Source organism: Trachymyrmex cornetzi, unplaced genomic scaffold (assembly GCF_001594075.2).
Source record: "Trachymyrmex cornetzi isolate Tcor2-1 unplaced genomic scaffold, Tcor1.1 scaffold1093, whole genome shotgun sequence".
Classification (NCBI taxonomy): Eukaryota; Metazoa; Arthropoda; class Insecta; order Hymenoptera; family Formicidae; genus Trachymyrmex; species Trachymyrmex cornetzi.
Window position 1 is genome coordinate 240,893 of NW_017295646.1, and position 15,200 is coordinate 256,092.

The 15,200-nt window shown below is 36.7% G+C and overlaps 1 protein-coding gene across 1 annotated transcript in view; it reads left to right on the forward strand.

Annotated features, from left to right (window-relative positions):
* LOC108761338 (uncharacterized) overlaps positions 1-15,200 on the forward strand; it is a 117,659-nt gene that overhangs the window by 86,122 nt on the left and 16,337 nt on the right. The window contains exon 21 of the mRNA XM_018507809.1: positions 12,327-13,497. Within this exon, the coding sequence (XP_018363311.1) occupies positions 12,327-13,497 (1,171 nt within the window). The remainder of the gene's footprint in view (positions 1-12,326; positions 13,498-15,200) is intronic.

A 15,200-nucleotide genomic window follows, 5' to 3' on the forward strand; every position in this document is an offset into this window, starting at 1 on the left:
ACTCAAATACTATCAATTTTACAGAAAAACTGCAAGAGACAAAAATTATTTATTTTCTTCTCATAAAGTTCTGAGAATTTTTTCAGAATTTTTTATAAACTTTTTAGTACTGCGCATTTTCTTATTTTTACCAACATGAGAAAATACGGTATTAAAAAATTCTGAAAAAATTCTCAGAACTTTATGAGAAGAAAATAAATAATTTTTGTCTCTTGCAGTTTTTCTGTAAAGTTGATGGTATTTGAGTAAAAAATTATTCAAGACTAATATTTTGTAATTTTTAGTAATTAATATCTTGTTAACTATATTACGAAAATTGCAAAATGGTAGAGGATTTTTCGACTCAGTTTAGTCCGCTCTATCTACACAAAAGTGATTGGCAAAAAGGGTCGGGACACCCTGTGTATATATATATATATAAACAATGTTAAATTTATTTAGAGATATAAAAAATTTGTAATGATGAACGATTTTATAGCAGCGTGAAAAATTAGTTGACATTATCGCACATTAGCATTGATGTAATTCTACGTTGAGAAAAATAATTTGCATATACGCGAAAACATAAATTTTTATCTTATAAAATATTTGATTATATCAAGGAAGAGAATTTCGACTATTATTCGTTTTGTGAGCAAATGATCGATCGATTCCGCCACGCAGCGCGTGGAAAGAGGCAAACAAGCTTGTTTGCGGTATCACAAATACGGTCTGTCGATCGAATTATAAGTTCGAGTGACGTCGTCGCCCGGGGCTTCGAATGTCGATTTGCAAACAATATTATTTACTCCCGTAGTTTGTCGCTCCCGATTAGGGTTGGATTACACGCATGGCCATAGAAACCCTGAAGTGCTCGTATAATTTGCTGGAAATCTAGGTCACCGGCTAATACGTCGGAATACTTTGTGTCCCGAAAAAAAATTTCGAGCCACGCTGAAAAATTCATCGTGATTACATCCCACCGCGTACGCGATTTTAACTGTCTCTGTGCGCGAAATATCCACCAGAGAAATTCTGCACCATGTTCATGTCGGACAAATGAGAAATTGCTATTTCTTTTTCATACATAATTTTTGCGAGGCATATTACGGTTTAATAATATTAACACATTTCGTGCTGCGCGAGTCACCGGTGATCCACGTTGAATTTTCCATTCGAATATTTAATATTTTGACTATAAAATAACACGGAGTTGTGTAAAATAATTTTTTGTATCACACGTAGATGCATAATTATGACATGTGATGCAACATTGATACATTAGTACTTTCTTCTTTATAATAAAAACCTTTGTAATTTTTTAATTATTACGAAATATATATTATTTAACAAATATAATAAACGCAAACAAAAATGCCGTGGGTCATTAGTGACCTACTCGGCATTTTTATGTGCTTTTATTATGTTGATTATATAACATATATTTTATAATGGTAAAAATATATGTAGTTTAACAAAATTGCAAAAATTATTGTAAAGAAGAAGGCCTAATGTACTAATATTCCGGCATGATGATAAAGTCATTTAAAATTGGCCCGATATTGAACGTGCTAATATAATATACACTGAATAACGTAAATAAGAAGATACGAGGATTTACGAGTTATCACCGATCTTGATCGTTAAATGCCAACATTTACGTGAACATTGTAGTTCACTTCATCAGGGCAAGAAGTATCAGATTGCTTTTCGCTCTGATGAAGTAAATTGCAATGATCACGAAACATTGGCATTTAACGATGTGATTAAGACACGGAGATAATCCACAAATTCTGTAGTTTCTTCAAAGAAAATTTCCGGAAGTTTCAACAATAATAACAGAAACAATCTCGATTATCTAAGCATGAACCTTATAATTATGGAATTTCACATTTACAACAAAGTTATCTAAGATACACAATTGAGAAGACAGGAAAAGAAAATCCACTTCTGATTCATAAGTAATTATATTGTATTAATCACTTTGATTGCCAAAGCTCAGCATTGAACTTAATAAATCTATAATAGAGAGAGCCTGCTATTTTGATTTTTAATCAATTGTTTTTTAAAATGTTAATGTAATTTAATATTGTCTCTTGAATGCATTAAATCTTTAGTAAAATTATTTTTAATCAAACATAGATATATAGGTTTTAAGACAATTAAAATATTAATTGAATTATCAAAAAAAAAATATTAATCTCATTATGGTTGTAGGAAATTCTATTTGTTAGAAATTAATTTATTTATATGTTTTCTATCGATTGTTCACCTATTATGTTTAAAAAATGGAAAGAACCATTGTTCCTTTTTAATTTGCCAAAAAACAAAACGCGATTAAAAGCATCTTTCTTTAATTCTCTATTCTGCTTTTTTTCCATACTGTCCTCCAGAAACTTTTTCACCGCCATTTACATTTACGATTCAACAAACTTCTCGCAGCACACACATTGTGAGAGTTACATCCACGCAAGAAAGCACTTAACGCGAAGTGCTATTTTTTTTTATGGGTCACTCGTATTCATGTTGGAATCTCATGCGGCACACGCGACGTTACGGTCCAAAGTGCGGTATTTATTTTTTTTTTCTACTCCTAAAATAGAGTTTGGCTGTTTTTGCTGTACTCGCAATCCAGCAGATTTATCTATTTTATTTAGTACTTTTTTTCACATAGCATATATGTGCTTGTAATTGTTCTTTAACGCTTATATTACATTGTTAAATTCATAATATCAAATTGTACCCAATTTGAGTTATTTTTAATAATTTATTATGTTATCTGCTTTTATTCAATATGTTGTTAATTTAATTAAAACAGTAAAGTTAAATAACTTAATTTAAGAAAATTAAATTAAATTGTTAGATTAAATTAATTTGTTAAATTAATTTACTTTATTAGTTTATCATTTAGAAGAAAATTAAATTAATGTATTATTATATCCATTAAATTAGATTCTTTAGTTCTTTACTAAATGCGTACATTGATATAATGTTTACTTTGAAACTAACTACGGAAATGGATTAATTTACATATTTGTATTTTATTACACACAAAACTTAAAAATAACAATAATGTTAACTCAAAGGATTGTATTACCATTATTCCTGTTATCTAACAAATTATACTAATATAAGTTAAAAGTTTATAGAATTTTCTAAATGGAACGACAAGCCACGATAATGTTACTTTGACGGTAAAATAAATCATAATTGATCGAAGAGTGACTTTTAATAATCACTTTAGATTTTGACGTCATTTGGATGTCATTTGGATGATGATTTTAATGTTCTGTTCGTGTAAATTGCATTTATATAATACACGTTCGAGAAATTTATTCCGTTGGAATATCTGTTATCATGTTCGAAAGATAAATGTGCATCATCTTTGAATAATTTATGATCTATCAGAAACAGCAAAGTATAAAAAGGTGGATAGATTCGGCTCTGAGATGAAATCAGACACGTCTGGATAAAAACGTACACTCGGGACGTGTAAAGTAGACCTAGACAGAGGAAAATTCTGAAAGCTTAACAAAGAATGACAACAACGTCGGCGAGGGAGCGGCAAGGGAGATGATAAGGGGTGAACGAAATATCAGTTCGAACAATAGAAAAGGGCGTAAGAGAGACTAGCATGGCGCAATGGAGAGGAATCAGTCGGAATCAGCCCGCGTCGCGAAGATACACAGTGTAGATACGGGAAAGCCGGAGAGACGCAGTCAAAGAGACGGACTGACACTGCGACGCTCGGGGAAAGAGACGAAGACGGAGAGCAACGTGATGTAACGAGCTGCGAGAGTAGCGAAAAGAGGTGAATGCAGCGGAACGGAGAGAAGAGCGACGCGCGCGTCGCGTCGGTTCGAGGCAGACGAAATGTGTGGACGCGATGCATCCGGACGGATAATGCAGACTGTGGAGTAGAAAAAGACGGGGAGTTGGAGTCGCGCCGCGCCGGCCGCGGCGGGGACAAACACGATGTGGCGTACGATGTAGCATCGATAAGGATAAGGAGAGGTAAAAGCGTCGTTATAAAGAAGCGGTGGAGAGAATCGCAAAGGAGCAAAGACGGTAGATGGAGAGGAGAGACGCGCGGAATAGTCGGTGGCTGCCGAGAGATAAGGCCGAGGATGTAAGGACGTCGAGAAGTAGATGTGGCGGGCAGAGGGGAGAAGAACGGAAACTTGAGCGGTTAAAAAGAGGACGTGGTACAAAAGAAGCGGGAATGGCTGGTCGTACGGAGGACGGATAAGCGCGATGCGTAAGAAAAATATAGAGAGGCGAATCGAAGCGTGTAATAAGCGCGCACGCGGGCACGCGGGCACGCGGGCACCGCAAAATATACAGAAATGAATGAGAGACTCGTATGTGCGGGCTCGTGTTCAGGATAAACCAGGCTAACGCTTTTCAAATTGTTTTCCCTTCCAACAGCATTTCGCGAATAAACGAAGCGTTATCTTTTTTCAATTAATTTTTCACGTGAACCGTATTACAATTTTAATTTCGAATTTAATTTTACCAAAGATACGTGTGTGTAATATCAAAAGTTCAAAGTTTCACACTGCGGAAAAAATACACGACAGTTAAACTTTGACCTTAAAACGCTGCTGCTCCACTTTTGACAGAGTATATATGTACGTGATATCGCAAATATTCAGGCAACCGCTGCATAGATATATGAATATGAATTACGACTATGTAAACGTGTTATTTCTCGCGAATTGAAGAACAATTAACGTTAACTGTATGACATTATTCTCGCTAGTCAATTGGGTTGTTCTCCACCATAAGGCGTTTTAATCACATTTATAGCACTAACCATTGCTCCATGTCTTAACATTCCGAACACTCGACGAGTGTTATTTTAATGCCATCGATTGTGTTACTTCGTGCGTACGTGATGATATTTGTAAATCTTGAAGCGGCACCCGTGGTACGTAGAAAAGAAACTGTCTAACATAATCTGGCCATAAGCGATTTTATTAAAATATACAGGAAGAGTGGTTTTGTTCAAATCGAGTAATCTATAAAATTCTAGCTAGATACAAATTTGAAGATAATTTTGTCGAACCATCAAAATAATTACGTGAGATGCGCTCAAACTGATTACTAGAATGTCAAAATATTTTGTAGCATTGTTCATCATATTTAAGATTCTCACAAAATTATTTTGATGATTCAATAAAATTATTATCAAATTTGTATTTCATGAAAAGAACGGTTCTGCTCTCTCTCTAAAGTTAAAAATTTAATTAGATACAAATCTAAAAATTATTTTATTGAACAAAATAATTACGTAAAACGCTCAAATCGATTGCTAAAATGTTAAAATCTTTTACAGCCATACCCATGCCTGAATTTTCTATAAAATTATTTTGACGATCTACACAACAAAATTATTTTCATATCTATATCTACCTAAATTTTTTAGATTTCAGCAAAACCATTTTTTTTCCGTGTACGAGAAAGAAAAGTACATATACTCTCTCTCTCTCTCTCTATTTCCTTATATATTATATTAATTTATTTTAACTTATATACTGTCTCATTCTTCTGTAATTTAAATTAATAGCAAATTCGGTTGGATGCACTCAGTGCGCATAGATGCACATTAAAGTCATTATACTCTAATTTAATCTGAGTGTAAAATGCAAATATTTCGAAACATTAAATACATATTTAACTTAATAGTACAATAAAGTATATTAAGGATTTCGCGGCTTTTAATTCACTTTTCTATTTATATTAAACATATATATTTATGTCAATTTGTGTACGACGGCTTTAATACGCATCATTGAGAACTGAGTGCATCCAACCGAATTTGCTAGATTATGGAGTGAGACAGTATAAGTTAGAGTGAGATAATACATACATATATACAGGAAGAAAATATGTATCTTTCTCTCTCGTAGGATTTTGAGAAAATCGTTTATGGCCAGATTATGTTATAGGATCTCTGTCACAGTAATTCATATTTATTGCTAGTCATACATTTTTTTAAGTCAGACAAGATAAATCCGACCATGTGGAGCAAAGGAACGTCCAATGGAGGCATACAATCACGAGGAAAGACGTTAGAGGAAAAGAGGGCATACACAAACAACTTTTGCACGTATATACATATGTACGTTCGCGAAATGGGATCACGCGCAAGAGAATAATACTTATCTGTAAAGTAAAAGTTTCCTCGTAGCGGCCTCTATTGAATATACGTACACGTTTGACGTGTGTGTGTGCATATTGTGTACTTATATGTACCCGGAGCTTCTACAAAGACCGCAATTTATATATCTCTCTAATTTGGCAACCAGATAATCCTAATCCTTATAACATTACCACTGCCGTTTGAACAGCACCGTGCTGTGCACGTTCATTCCTAGTTACATAATAATCTACAGTTTGCGTCGAATAATTAACTAGCCCTTAAACAGGAAACGTTTGATGGAATAATTACGTTTACATAATGAATCTACAAATAGAAAATGTATCTTGTAAATTGACGGAGAGAGAGAGAGAGAGAGAGAGAGAGAGAGAGAGAGAGAGAGAGAGAGAGAGAAATAGCATTACATCATTTGCATCAATCGTCCACTTACGTCATTAGGAAATTAAATAATTTTTGTGGACATATCAAAGAGCAATTATTTTTCAATGTTTACGAGACAATAATTAAAATTGGAGGAAATCGAAAGTAACAAATGTGCTAATCGAAAATGAAATTCAATTTAGCTGGATGGAAATATTTTTGTCGTTTCACGAAAAGTTACGGGGCTACGAATCTCGAGAAATTCCACGCTGTTCGACAATGGAGCGCTCATTTATCGAAAATTGGTTCGGCAGATACGAGCTGTTCGGATTACTCCTCTGACTACATGCGCTCAGCATACATACACATACACACACGGGCATTTAAATACGTATAACGCGAATACATAACGAAGCACATAACTCGTGCGTGCGTGCATTTCCCAAGCACGTATCGGGCGCCTACATTTTGGCACGTGTACACGTATGAATCTCCCACATACGCCTTCGCAAATCAGCTCGCGCAAATCCGTACGTGTTCCCGAGTACGCGTACACGCTGATTCCGATTTCGCTCAATCTCCTCAATACGAACATTACGAACTTCCAGCTACCTCAGTCGGTGTATATAAACGATCTCGTAATGCACAGTCGTGTGTATTCAAACGACACATTCATACACTCTCGCTTCCTGCGAACGCCATTCCCGTGCACGATATATACATGTATATCTACCGCCTTAAGTAAGTTTCCATACACGCAGGTGTACATACATATTCTTACATTCGCGTGCTGTACACGTTTACTTCTCTTTCAATACAAACTGACACACGTAATATAAATGTCCAATGCCGGTCTGTTCTTCCTTTAAGACTGTCTCGAGTAATGTCTTATAAAGATGTTATTACAGCTTTGTAATTGACTTGTGACATCTTGAAGCAGTGAATCTTAAGACGGTCTTAAATATATAACAACCAATATTATGAATACTGGTCTGAGAAAGTTTTTCAGAAGGTTTCAGGAGATTTTCTGACAAAAATTTCTGGCTGAAATTCATGAAACGTTTTTTGGAATAAATTACTAAATTTCAATCAAATTTAATACATTTTCTTGAATCAATTGTTTAACTTTATTATTTTATTTAAATTAACGACATATTATATAAGAAGCAAACTAAAGAAATGCTTCAAAATAACTCATATTGGCTATAATTTATGTTAATTTAATACGCAGTTCAGTTTCATGATTTAGTTTCAAATGAACCCAACAGTAAGTAAAAGTAACATTGTATTAAAATTTCGAACTCGACAATATAAATGTAATGTGACACATAGTATTACGTAATAGTTACATTATTGAGTTCGAAATTATAACATAGATGTTATATTACTTTTAATTGATGTCGACTGCGAATTTAGATAAATCAGAGAATTCACTTCCCGTAAACGTTTATGTCAAAACTTTGAAGTCCGTCTTATTGTCGTTACGTAAGCTATCCAGTATTCCAGTTCTACAACTCTTAACGATAGTGCCAGTATTGTTATATTGTCGTTACGCAGATAAAAAAGCATGTATGGTAAAAAAAGCTTCATAACGACAATGTAACGATATCGAACTGTCGTTATAAAGGGCCGTCTACAATAGGAGTAATATGGTGCATGTAGTCAGTTGTAAGCGCGCGCGCGGTAAGAAATCGACCAACTATAGTTAAATGAGGAGAATAATTGACTATGATTAATCAATTTTTTACAGTTTATAGCTTACTGCATATCATTCCCGTTGTAAACGGCCCATAAAATTCATTTTTCATTGGCGTAAGCGTAATTATAGAATTGTGAAGTTATAAAGTTGTAGTTGTGTGTAAGAATTGACCAATCACGGTCGAATATTCTTTTCAAATTCGACTGTGATTGATCAATTCTTACAACTACAACTACTTAAAATGCTTACTCAATTGTAGAATATACTTTAGGCCCATAGTTGTAAGTGATGTAGTTGTAAAAATTGACTAATTATTATTATTATTATTTATTTATTTTATCGTGTATAGAGAAATTACAAAGCATACACAAATGGTAAGGCACCAGCAGAACTGTTGTTACTAAGCCTCCCAGAAAATGAAACGAATTAGAAATTACAAAGAAATTAGTAGAGTTACAATTCCAGGAAGATAAGCTTCTTGCTTAGTAAATAACTCGATAATTTTAAGAAGGTGGAAGCCAAGAATAATTTGAGCATAATTGCAAAAAAGCATGATTAAAATAATAAACGCAGACTTATTATATAGTAAACGGAGACAATTAAAAAGATCGGAATTAATATAGAAAATACTGACAATTAAAGTAAATAGACTTAAAATTAGTTGATACGAACTTAGTAGCGTGGCAGAGCGAAACGAAGGAATTGAAGGGAAAGAGTGGATGGAAGAGGGTAGCATGTTGTAAAATTTTGTGGCAGTACAGGAAAACGCAGCTTTAAATTTGACTAATCACAGTAGAATATGAGAAAAATATTAAACTGTGATTGGTTGGTCAATTCTTACAACCACTTAAATTATATTTACTCAATTATAGAATGGGCTTAAGAATTATAGACGAGTATACTGCAGACCTTGTACACGAGTTACGCACACAAGTGAACTGCGTGCAGAAAACGCAGCTTTGAATTTGACTAATCACAGTAGAATATGAGAAAAATATTAAACTGTGATTGGTCAATTGTTACAGCCACTTAAACTATATTTACTCAATTATAGAATGGGCTTAAGAATTATAGACGAGTATACTGCAGACCTTGCGTACGAGTTACGCACACAAGTGAAGTGCGTGCACGTGTACACGGCAGCTATGCTTCCGATACGCACACGCGTACGCACATACCAGCAGCACATACGCAGGAATGAACTCCCTGACGGGTGCAGAGCGCGCGCACGCAGTATTCTACTCTCGCCGCGCGAGTAGTCACCCGCGGTCCGCGTCTGCCGTCTTCACGGCAGTCGGCGTGCGTCCACGCTCGGCAGCACGTTATCGTCGCGTTTGCGCGCCGTCTCGCACGTGTACGTATACGTGTGTCGCTTCGCCCGCGACCCGCCGTGTATACGTGTGCATGCGCTCCGACACGAGTGTTATTTATTAGATCAGAGGAAGCCAGTTTGCAGTGACGCACGGAGTACCGGTTGTCAGAGACACACACACACGACAGTGAACACCTCGCATCGGGCTCGCACAACGTAAGAAAACGAAAAGCCTTTCGTTCGTGTGTTCCAAGTTCTTCTTCGTCTGCGTTGCGTTCTCCAACGAGCTTCCTGACAAGTGCCCACTTTTGTATACTCTTATTAGTCTGAGTCTTATTAGTCTATTTTTTCGCTCATTCTCGAGAGGCACGATTCTCGAGAGACGTTTGCGATCCGTCGGACAGATCCGTCGCGGGACCGGAAGCGAGCGACGACGGAAGTTGGAGAACGTAGCGTAAGCGTCGCTTACCATTAGAATCTACGAGTAGCTAAACAACTGATGCGAATTTCTCTTTCGATATTTTGCGCGATAAAATGCGCAAGAAACAATCAGCTTAATTGGTCTCGCCGTTCTCGCATCGCAATTATAATAGATATATACTCGTATATATAAACACGCCGCGGGGGAAATTCCTCTTACATTTAACATGTTTTGTAGATAAGGTTGTTTTGAAGTTTATTAGAGAATTGCGAGTTACGTAAAGATTCTCAGATTGCTCTGCGTAAACCGTTAGACAAATCTGTACACTGTTAGATTCAATATGAAATTGTATCCAATTTGAGTTATTTTTTATCATTTCTATGGAGATCACTGCTCTTATTCAACTCAAAATATGCTAATGTAACTAAAATAATGGAATTAAACAATTTCACTCAAAAAAATGTATATATTAAATTTAGTTTATTATTTGCTCTAAGTGCATACGTTAGAAATGGTTTATTTTCAAACTAACCACAGAAATAGATTGACTTACATTTTGACACACATATGGCAGTAAAAATGACAACGTTATTTAAGTCAAAGGATTGAGTTGCAATCGCTTCTTTAATATATCTAACGGTATATAGGTTTTGTATAAATTAGATATCCGCTATTACAAAATTGATTTGGAAGAATGCCACGCAACGAATACGTTAGGAAATTTTCACCGAGCTCCCACAAGTTTCGGCAACGTGAGAAATATCAGAGTTCGCACGAGTTCATATCGCATTTTAGATTTCTTGTTTTTGTTAAGCATGCGTATCAAACAGATGCATTACAGCGGCAAAGTCTGAAAATACGATTTCATGCTGATAATAGATACAATAGTATTAGTATTATATATTCCAAACGATTCCGAGGTACGAGAAAAATCTCGGGATATTTTTGGTCGAGATATCATAACCATTCGAATGGGAGATTTTCTGCTAAAAGCAAACACAGTGGTAGGTCTGTCACGTTCCCGTGCGGGATTTATACTGTGTTCGCGTGTGTACATATCGAAAATGTGCGCACGTTCCACATCGAGAATATCGCTCCAACACAGACAAACAATAAGCCCATCTATATTATCATCCGTTATACAATCCTCTCATTTCAATTGCATGCTACGAGAAATAGGGTCGGTGAGAGATATCATGATGTAAAACTTTTATGCTTTTAATTGCATTTTTATTTTACAAAGAGGCAAAGAGGATAAAGAAACGAGAAAATATTTTAATCCTTCACGTCCTGTTACTTCTCGTATTAATTATGTCAATCTTGCGTTCGTACAAATATTCTTTTGTCGAGCCAATTAACCTTTCATCTGCAATGTGGATTCTTTGTCCAACCCAAGTTTTTTTTTCTATTCTATACTATTATATTTATAATGTCAAATTATACGCAATTTGATTTATTTTAATCATTTTTGTAGCCATCACTGCTCTTATTCAACATGTCATTAATTTAATTAAAACGATGGAGTTAAACAGTTTAATTCAAGGAAATATTAAATTTTACTGAAATTTAGTTTATTAAGTGCACATGTTAAAATATGAACGTTATTAATAGGGACTTTCAAATTAACCATAGATATGGATTGATTTACATTTTAACCCCGCATGAAAGTTAGAAATAACAAAATATTATTTTAACCCAAGGGAACCATTGCTTCTTTAATAGTGTCGACTTTCAAAAAAAAATGTGGAAAAATTCAGAGTTACTTTCCAACATCTCTCTATTACGTTACCAAATAGTTTTTTAATTTAAATGTTAAAACCTTTGTTTAATAAAAATTGAAATTTGAGCAAAAATAAAAAAATTTGAAAATAAAATTTCACTTGTGCCAAAAAAGATCCAAATTGCGAACGGAGGGTTAAAAAAAAAGATGTTATTTACGTTTTATCATAAATCGTCGCAAACGTATTCATTTTTGGTTCAATCCATATTTTCATAGTAGAATAGTAGAATATAAAAGTGTCTTTGTCGCTCGCGAAGAATATAAATGGCTGAATTATTTTAATGTTATTTTCGTACTGAAGAGAGATAATTCCACCGATAAGAGCAATCATAAGAGCTTTTGATTTATATCGAGTGTCTAGTATTCGACAGTACCAATCGGCCAGTCTTTTTTTTACCGCTGACTACATAACAAGCGGATCGTTGCAATTAAGAAAGCCATCGCACGTAATTACGTCTGATCAGATAACAGCGTCAAAGATTCATTTACTGTCAGCGACGGCTTTGTGCGGCGGCCTTTTGCTGCATCATTAAAACTCTAGACACGAAGCCATCGACTGACCGTGGGTTTTCCTTCCGCTCTGTGACCTCTGGTTTTCCTGGTTTTCTCCAGTGAGTTCCAAGTTCGAGGCGAGTCCATCCGCGTTGCGAAGGACCTCGCAATTCCTCGCGAAGTTGCCGACAGGGCGATTCCGGCGCAAGATTCTCGAAGAGAAGAACAAAAGGAGCCATTATCACGACAAGAAGCTAAGGAGGACGCGAGGGAGGCGCGTGGTTATGAGCAGACGACCCTTTCGCGGGAGAAACGCTCGCCGTTGTTGGAGGAAGCGATTTGTAAGCACGAGGAGGATCTGATCTGCAAGGAGCACTCGCTCGAGTATCAAAGTCAAACGCTCGAGAGCCAATCGGATCATTTGTTTCACGAGATATTTACCTCCTCGTTAGAGGACCTGCCTGAGGAAGTACCCGAGAGTTGGACCCGCGAAGTTTACTACGAGGAAAGTCTCGACGGGATCCAGCACAGCTTCAAAGAAACGCAGTATTCGCCCAAGGAGAAACGCGATGTACAAACGCAGACTGTACAGGAGTCCAAGAGTACGCAGTGCAGCCCTGAACAGAGTGTGACAAGTCCGTGCGAGGAGCTACCCAGGATCAGCCCCTTCCACATCGGCCAGAGGTATTTCCAGAGTCCCAGACGGGAAGTACAAACACAGACTCAGGGCGAGAATAAAAGCGTTCAGTGCTCGTTGGATGATCTGGGTGATCTGACGAGAGGCGACGCTGCAGATCAGACGCAGGAGTCGAAGAGCATTCAATGCATCCCGGAGGACATCTCTACGAGAACGTCCGTTAGGTCGAGATCCTCTTCCCGAGAAGACATTCTGCGTAGTCCGCGGCGTGAGGTCGAGGTACAGACCTACCAGGAATCGAAGGCGATCCAATGCAGCGACGACGAGCTGCTCGAGGCTGATCAAGCGAGCGCCGATCGTCCGGAGCACGCGCATCAGAGTAGACCAGCCAGCTCGATCTCTAGGAAGACTGAGAGCTCGCCTTCGTCGAGCTCGAGTTCGCCACGCAAGTTTCCGACTGTCGTCTTCGTGGAGGGAACAGGGGATATGACCGTCACACACAGGGAGCACGATGGCGACGTCACCTGGTCGAAGCACTGGGGTCCCGAGAGACTGGTGGAGATATACAGAGAGCCGAAGACCAGCCTAGGACTCAGCATCGTTGGTGGAAAGGTACGATATAGTTTAAAGGTGCGATCTGGCAGTATATACAGGGTAATAAAAAGGTTTCGCTACAAAGTTTTGTTTGTGTGCATCAAATCGTTGGTAACGTATGTTTATAAATAAAACAAACTCTGGAATGTCATCAATCATGTTTGTTTTTTTAAAATACCACGTGAGTGTATATTTGAAGATAAACACACAAAACTTTGTCATACAAACTTTTTGTGTATATTGTTATTACTTTCAAATGACAATGAAATATAATTTTAAAAAATGGATATTAAGTAGCGGTTTTCAACATTTTTTTGGTTAACATTTTCTAATTATGGCATCACATTAATTTTCTTGTTATAACGTTACTTGTAACGGCTCCATTATGGGGATTGATCTAATTAAATCTAATTTAAAATATGAGCGAATATCGCACGTAGTCGCGAGATTTATTTTTACAAATTATTAAGATTCGATCAATGCAAAGACGGACAATCTTGAATTATAAGTATATCCTTTATTTAATATCTTCCAACTATGACGTTGCATTTCTCTTGCTACATTACTTATAATTGCTCTATTATGGGGCTTGATCTATTTAAATCTAATTTACAATATGAGCGAAGATCGCATATGGTTACGAGGTTTATTTTTACAAATTCCCGAGATTCAATCGATGCAAAGAGCGATAATCCTGAATTATTATATACGTTCTCTCGCGCGCAGTTATCCAGCCACAATTTTTCGTATTCCTTTTATTAGCGCGCAACGAATATAGCTGCCAGCAGACAAGTGTTGGCCCCGTCGATATCGCCCTTGATATTTTATAGCTCGCCTTTAAAATCGGGAATGCAACGACGGAGCTATTGAAACATTTGGAAACAGAGTTGAAGTCGAAGTAGGTCGGGCCAGATGGCCGTCGGTAGACGAACGTCTTGATGGATCTATCTCGCGCCGGATAATTCATCTGTAATTCAATAATTCGGCCCAATAATTAATGCTGGATTTTAACAAGTAATAAACTACCACGTGCACGCGCTCATGGCGGGCTTCAAACATGAATTTAATTGATTCGACCCTGCGATCCCGCGAATAAATTCCTCATGTGCGACACGGGTTAAATGCTTTTTATTGATCGCCACCGAGCGATGCGAATCAGGACTGCTAGTTTGACGAATAGAATTTAATCAATTAACTCTTTATCGATGCACACTGAGCCATATCGGTGATACGAGTTGCGTGTGCTCAGTTGAAATGCATTAGCGCGCAGCCGAGTTTTTCGACATTAAACCGGCAAGAAGGTATAATAGGATCATCGGCTTTGGTTTTAACAAGCTCGTGGTTGCCTTAAAAGCTCTTCAAAATTACATTTTACACAAATTATTGTATTATCCGACTGGGTATTTAGGTATAACATGACTCTGTATCCAATTAAACTGTATAATTATTTGTATAACTACCTCCATGCAGTTACAGAGAAATAATTGATTTTGGACACGAGGATTGAGTGCGAAGATTATAATCCACCGATAAATAATGTAGTTAAAATAGAATTTGCTACTAATTTAATGAAGAAATACGTTTGTTTCTCTACTCGCGAGTGGGGAGGAAGGAAAAACGCAATGGATTATTCAACACACACGCTGAATTGTAATGCTAAATAATTGCTTTAATTGGATTAGCCAATGACGATGCGGTAACAAATCAATGGAAGATTAATGAGAATAAATGATCGAGAGGAAATTGAAGCGGGGGGGGGGGGG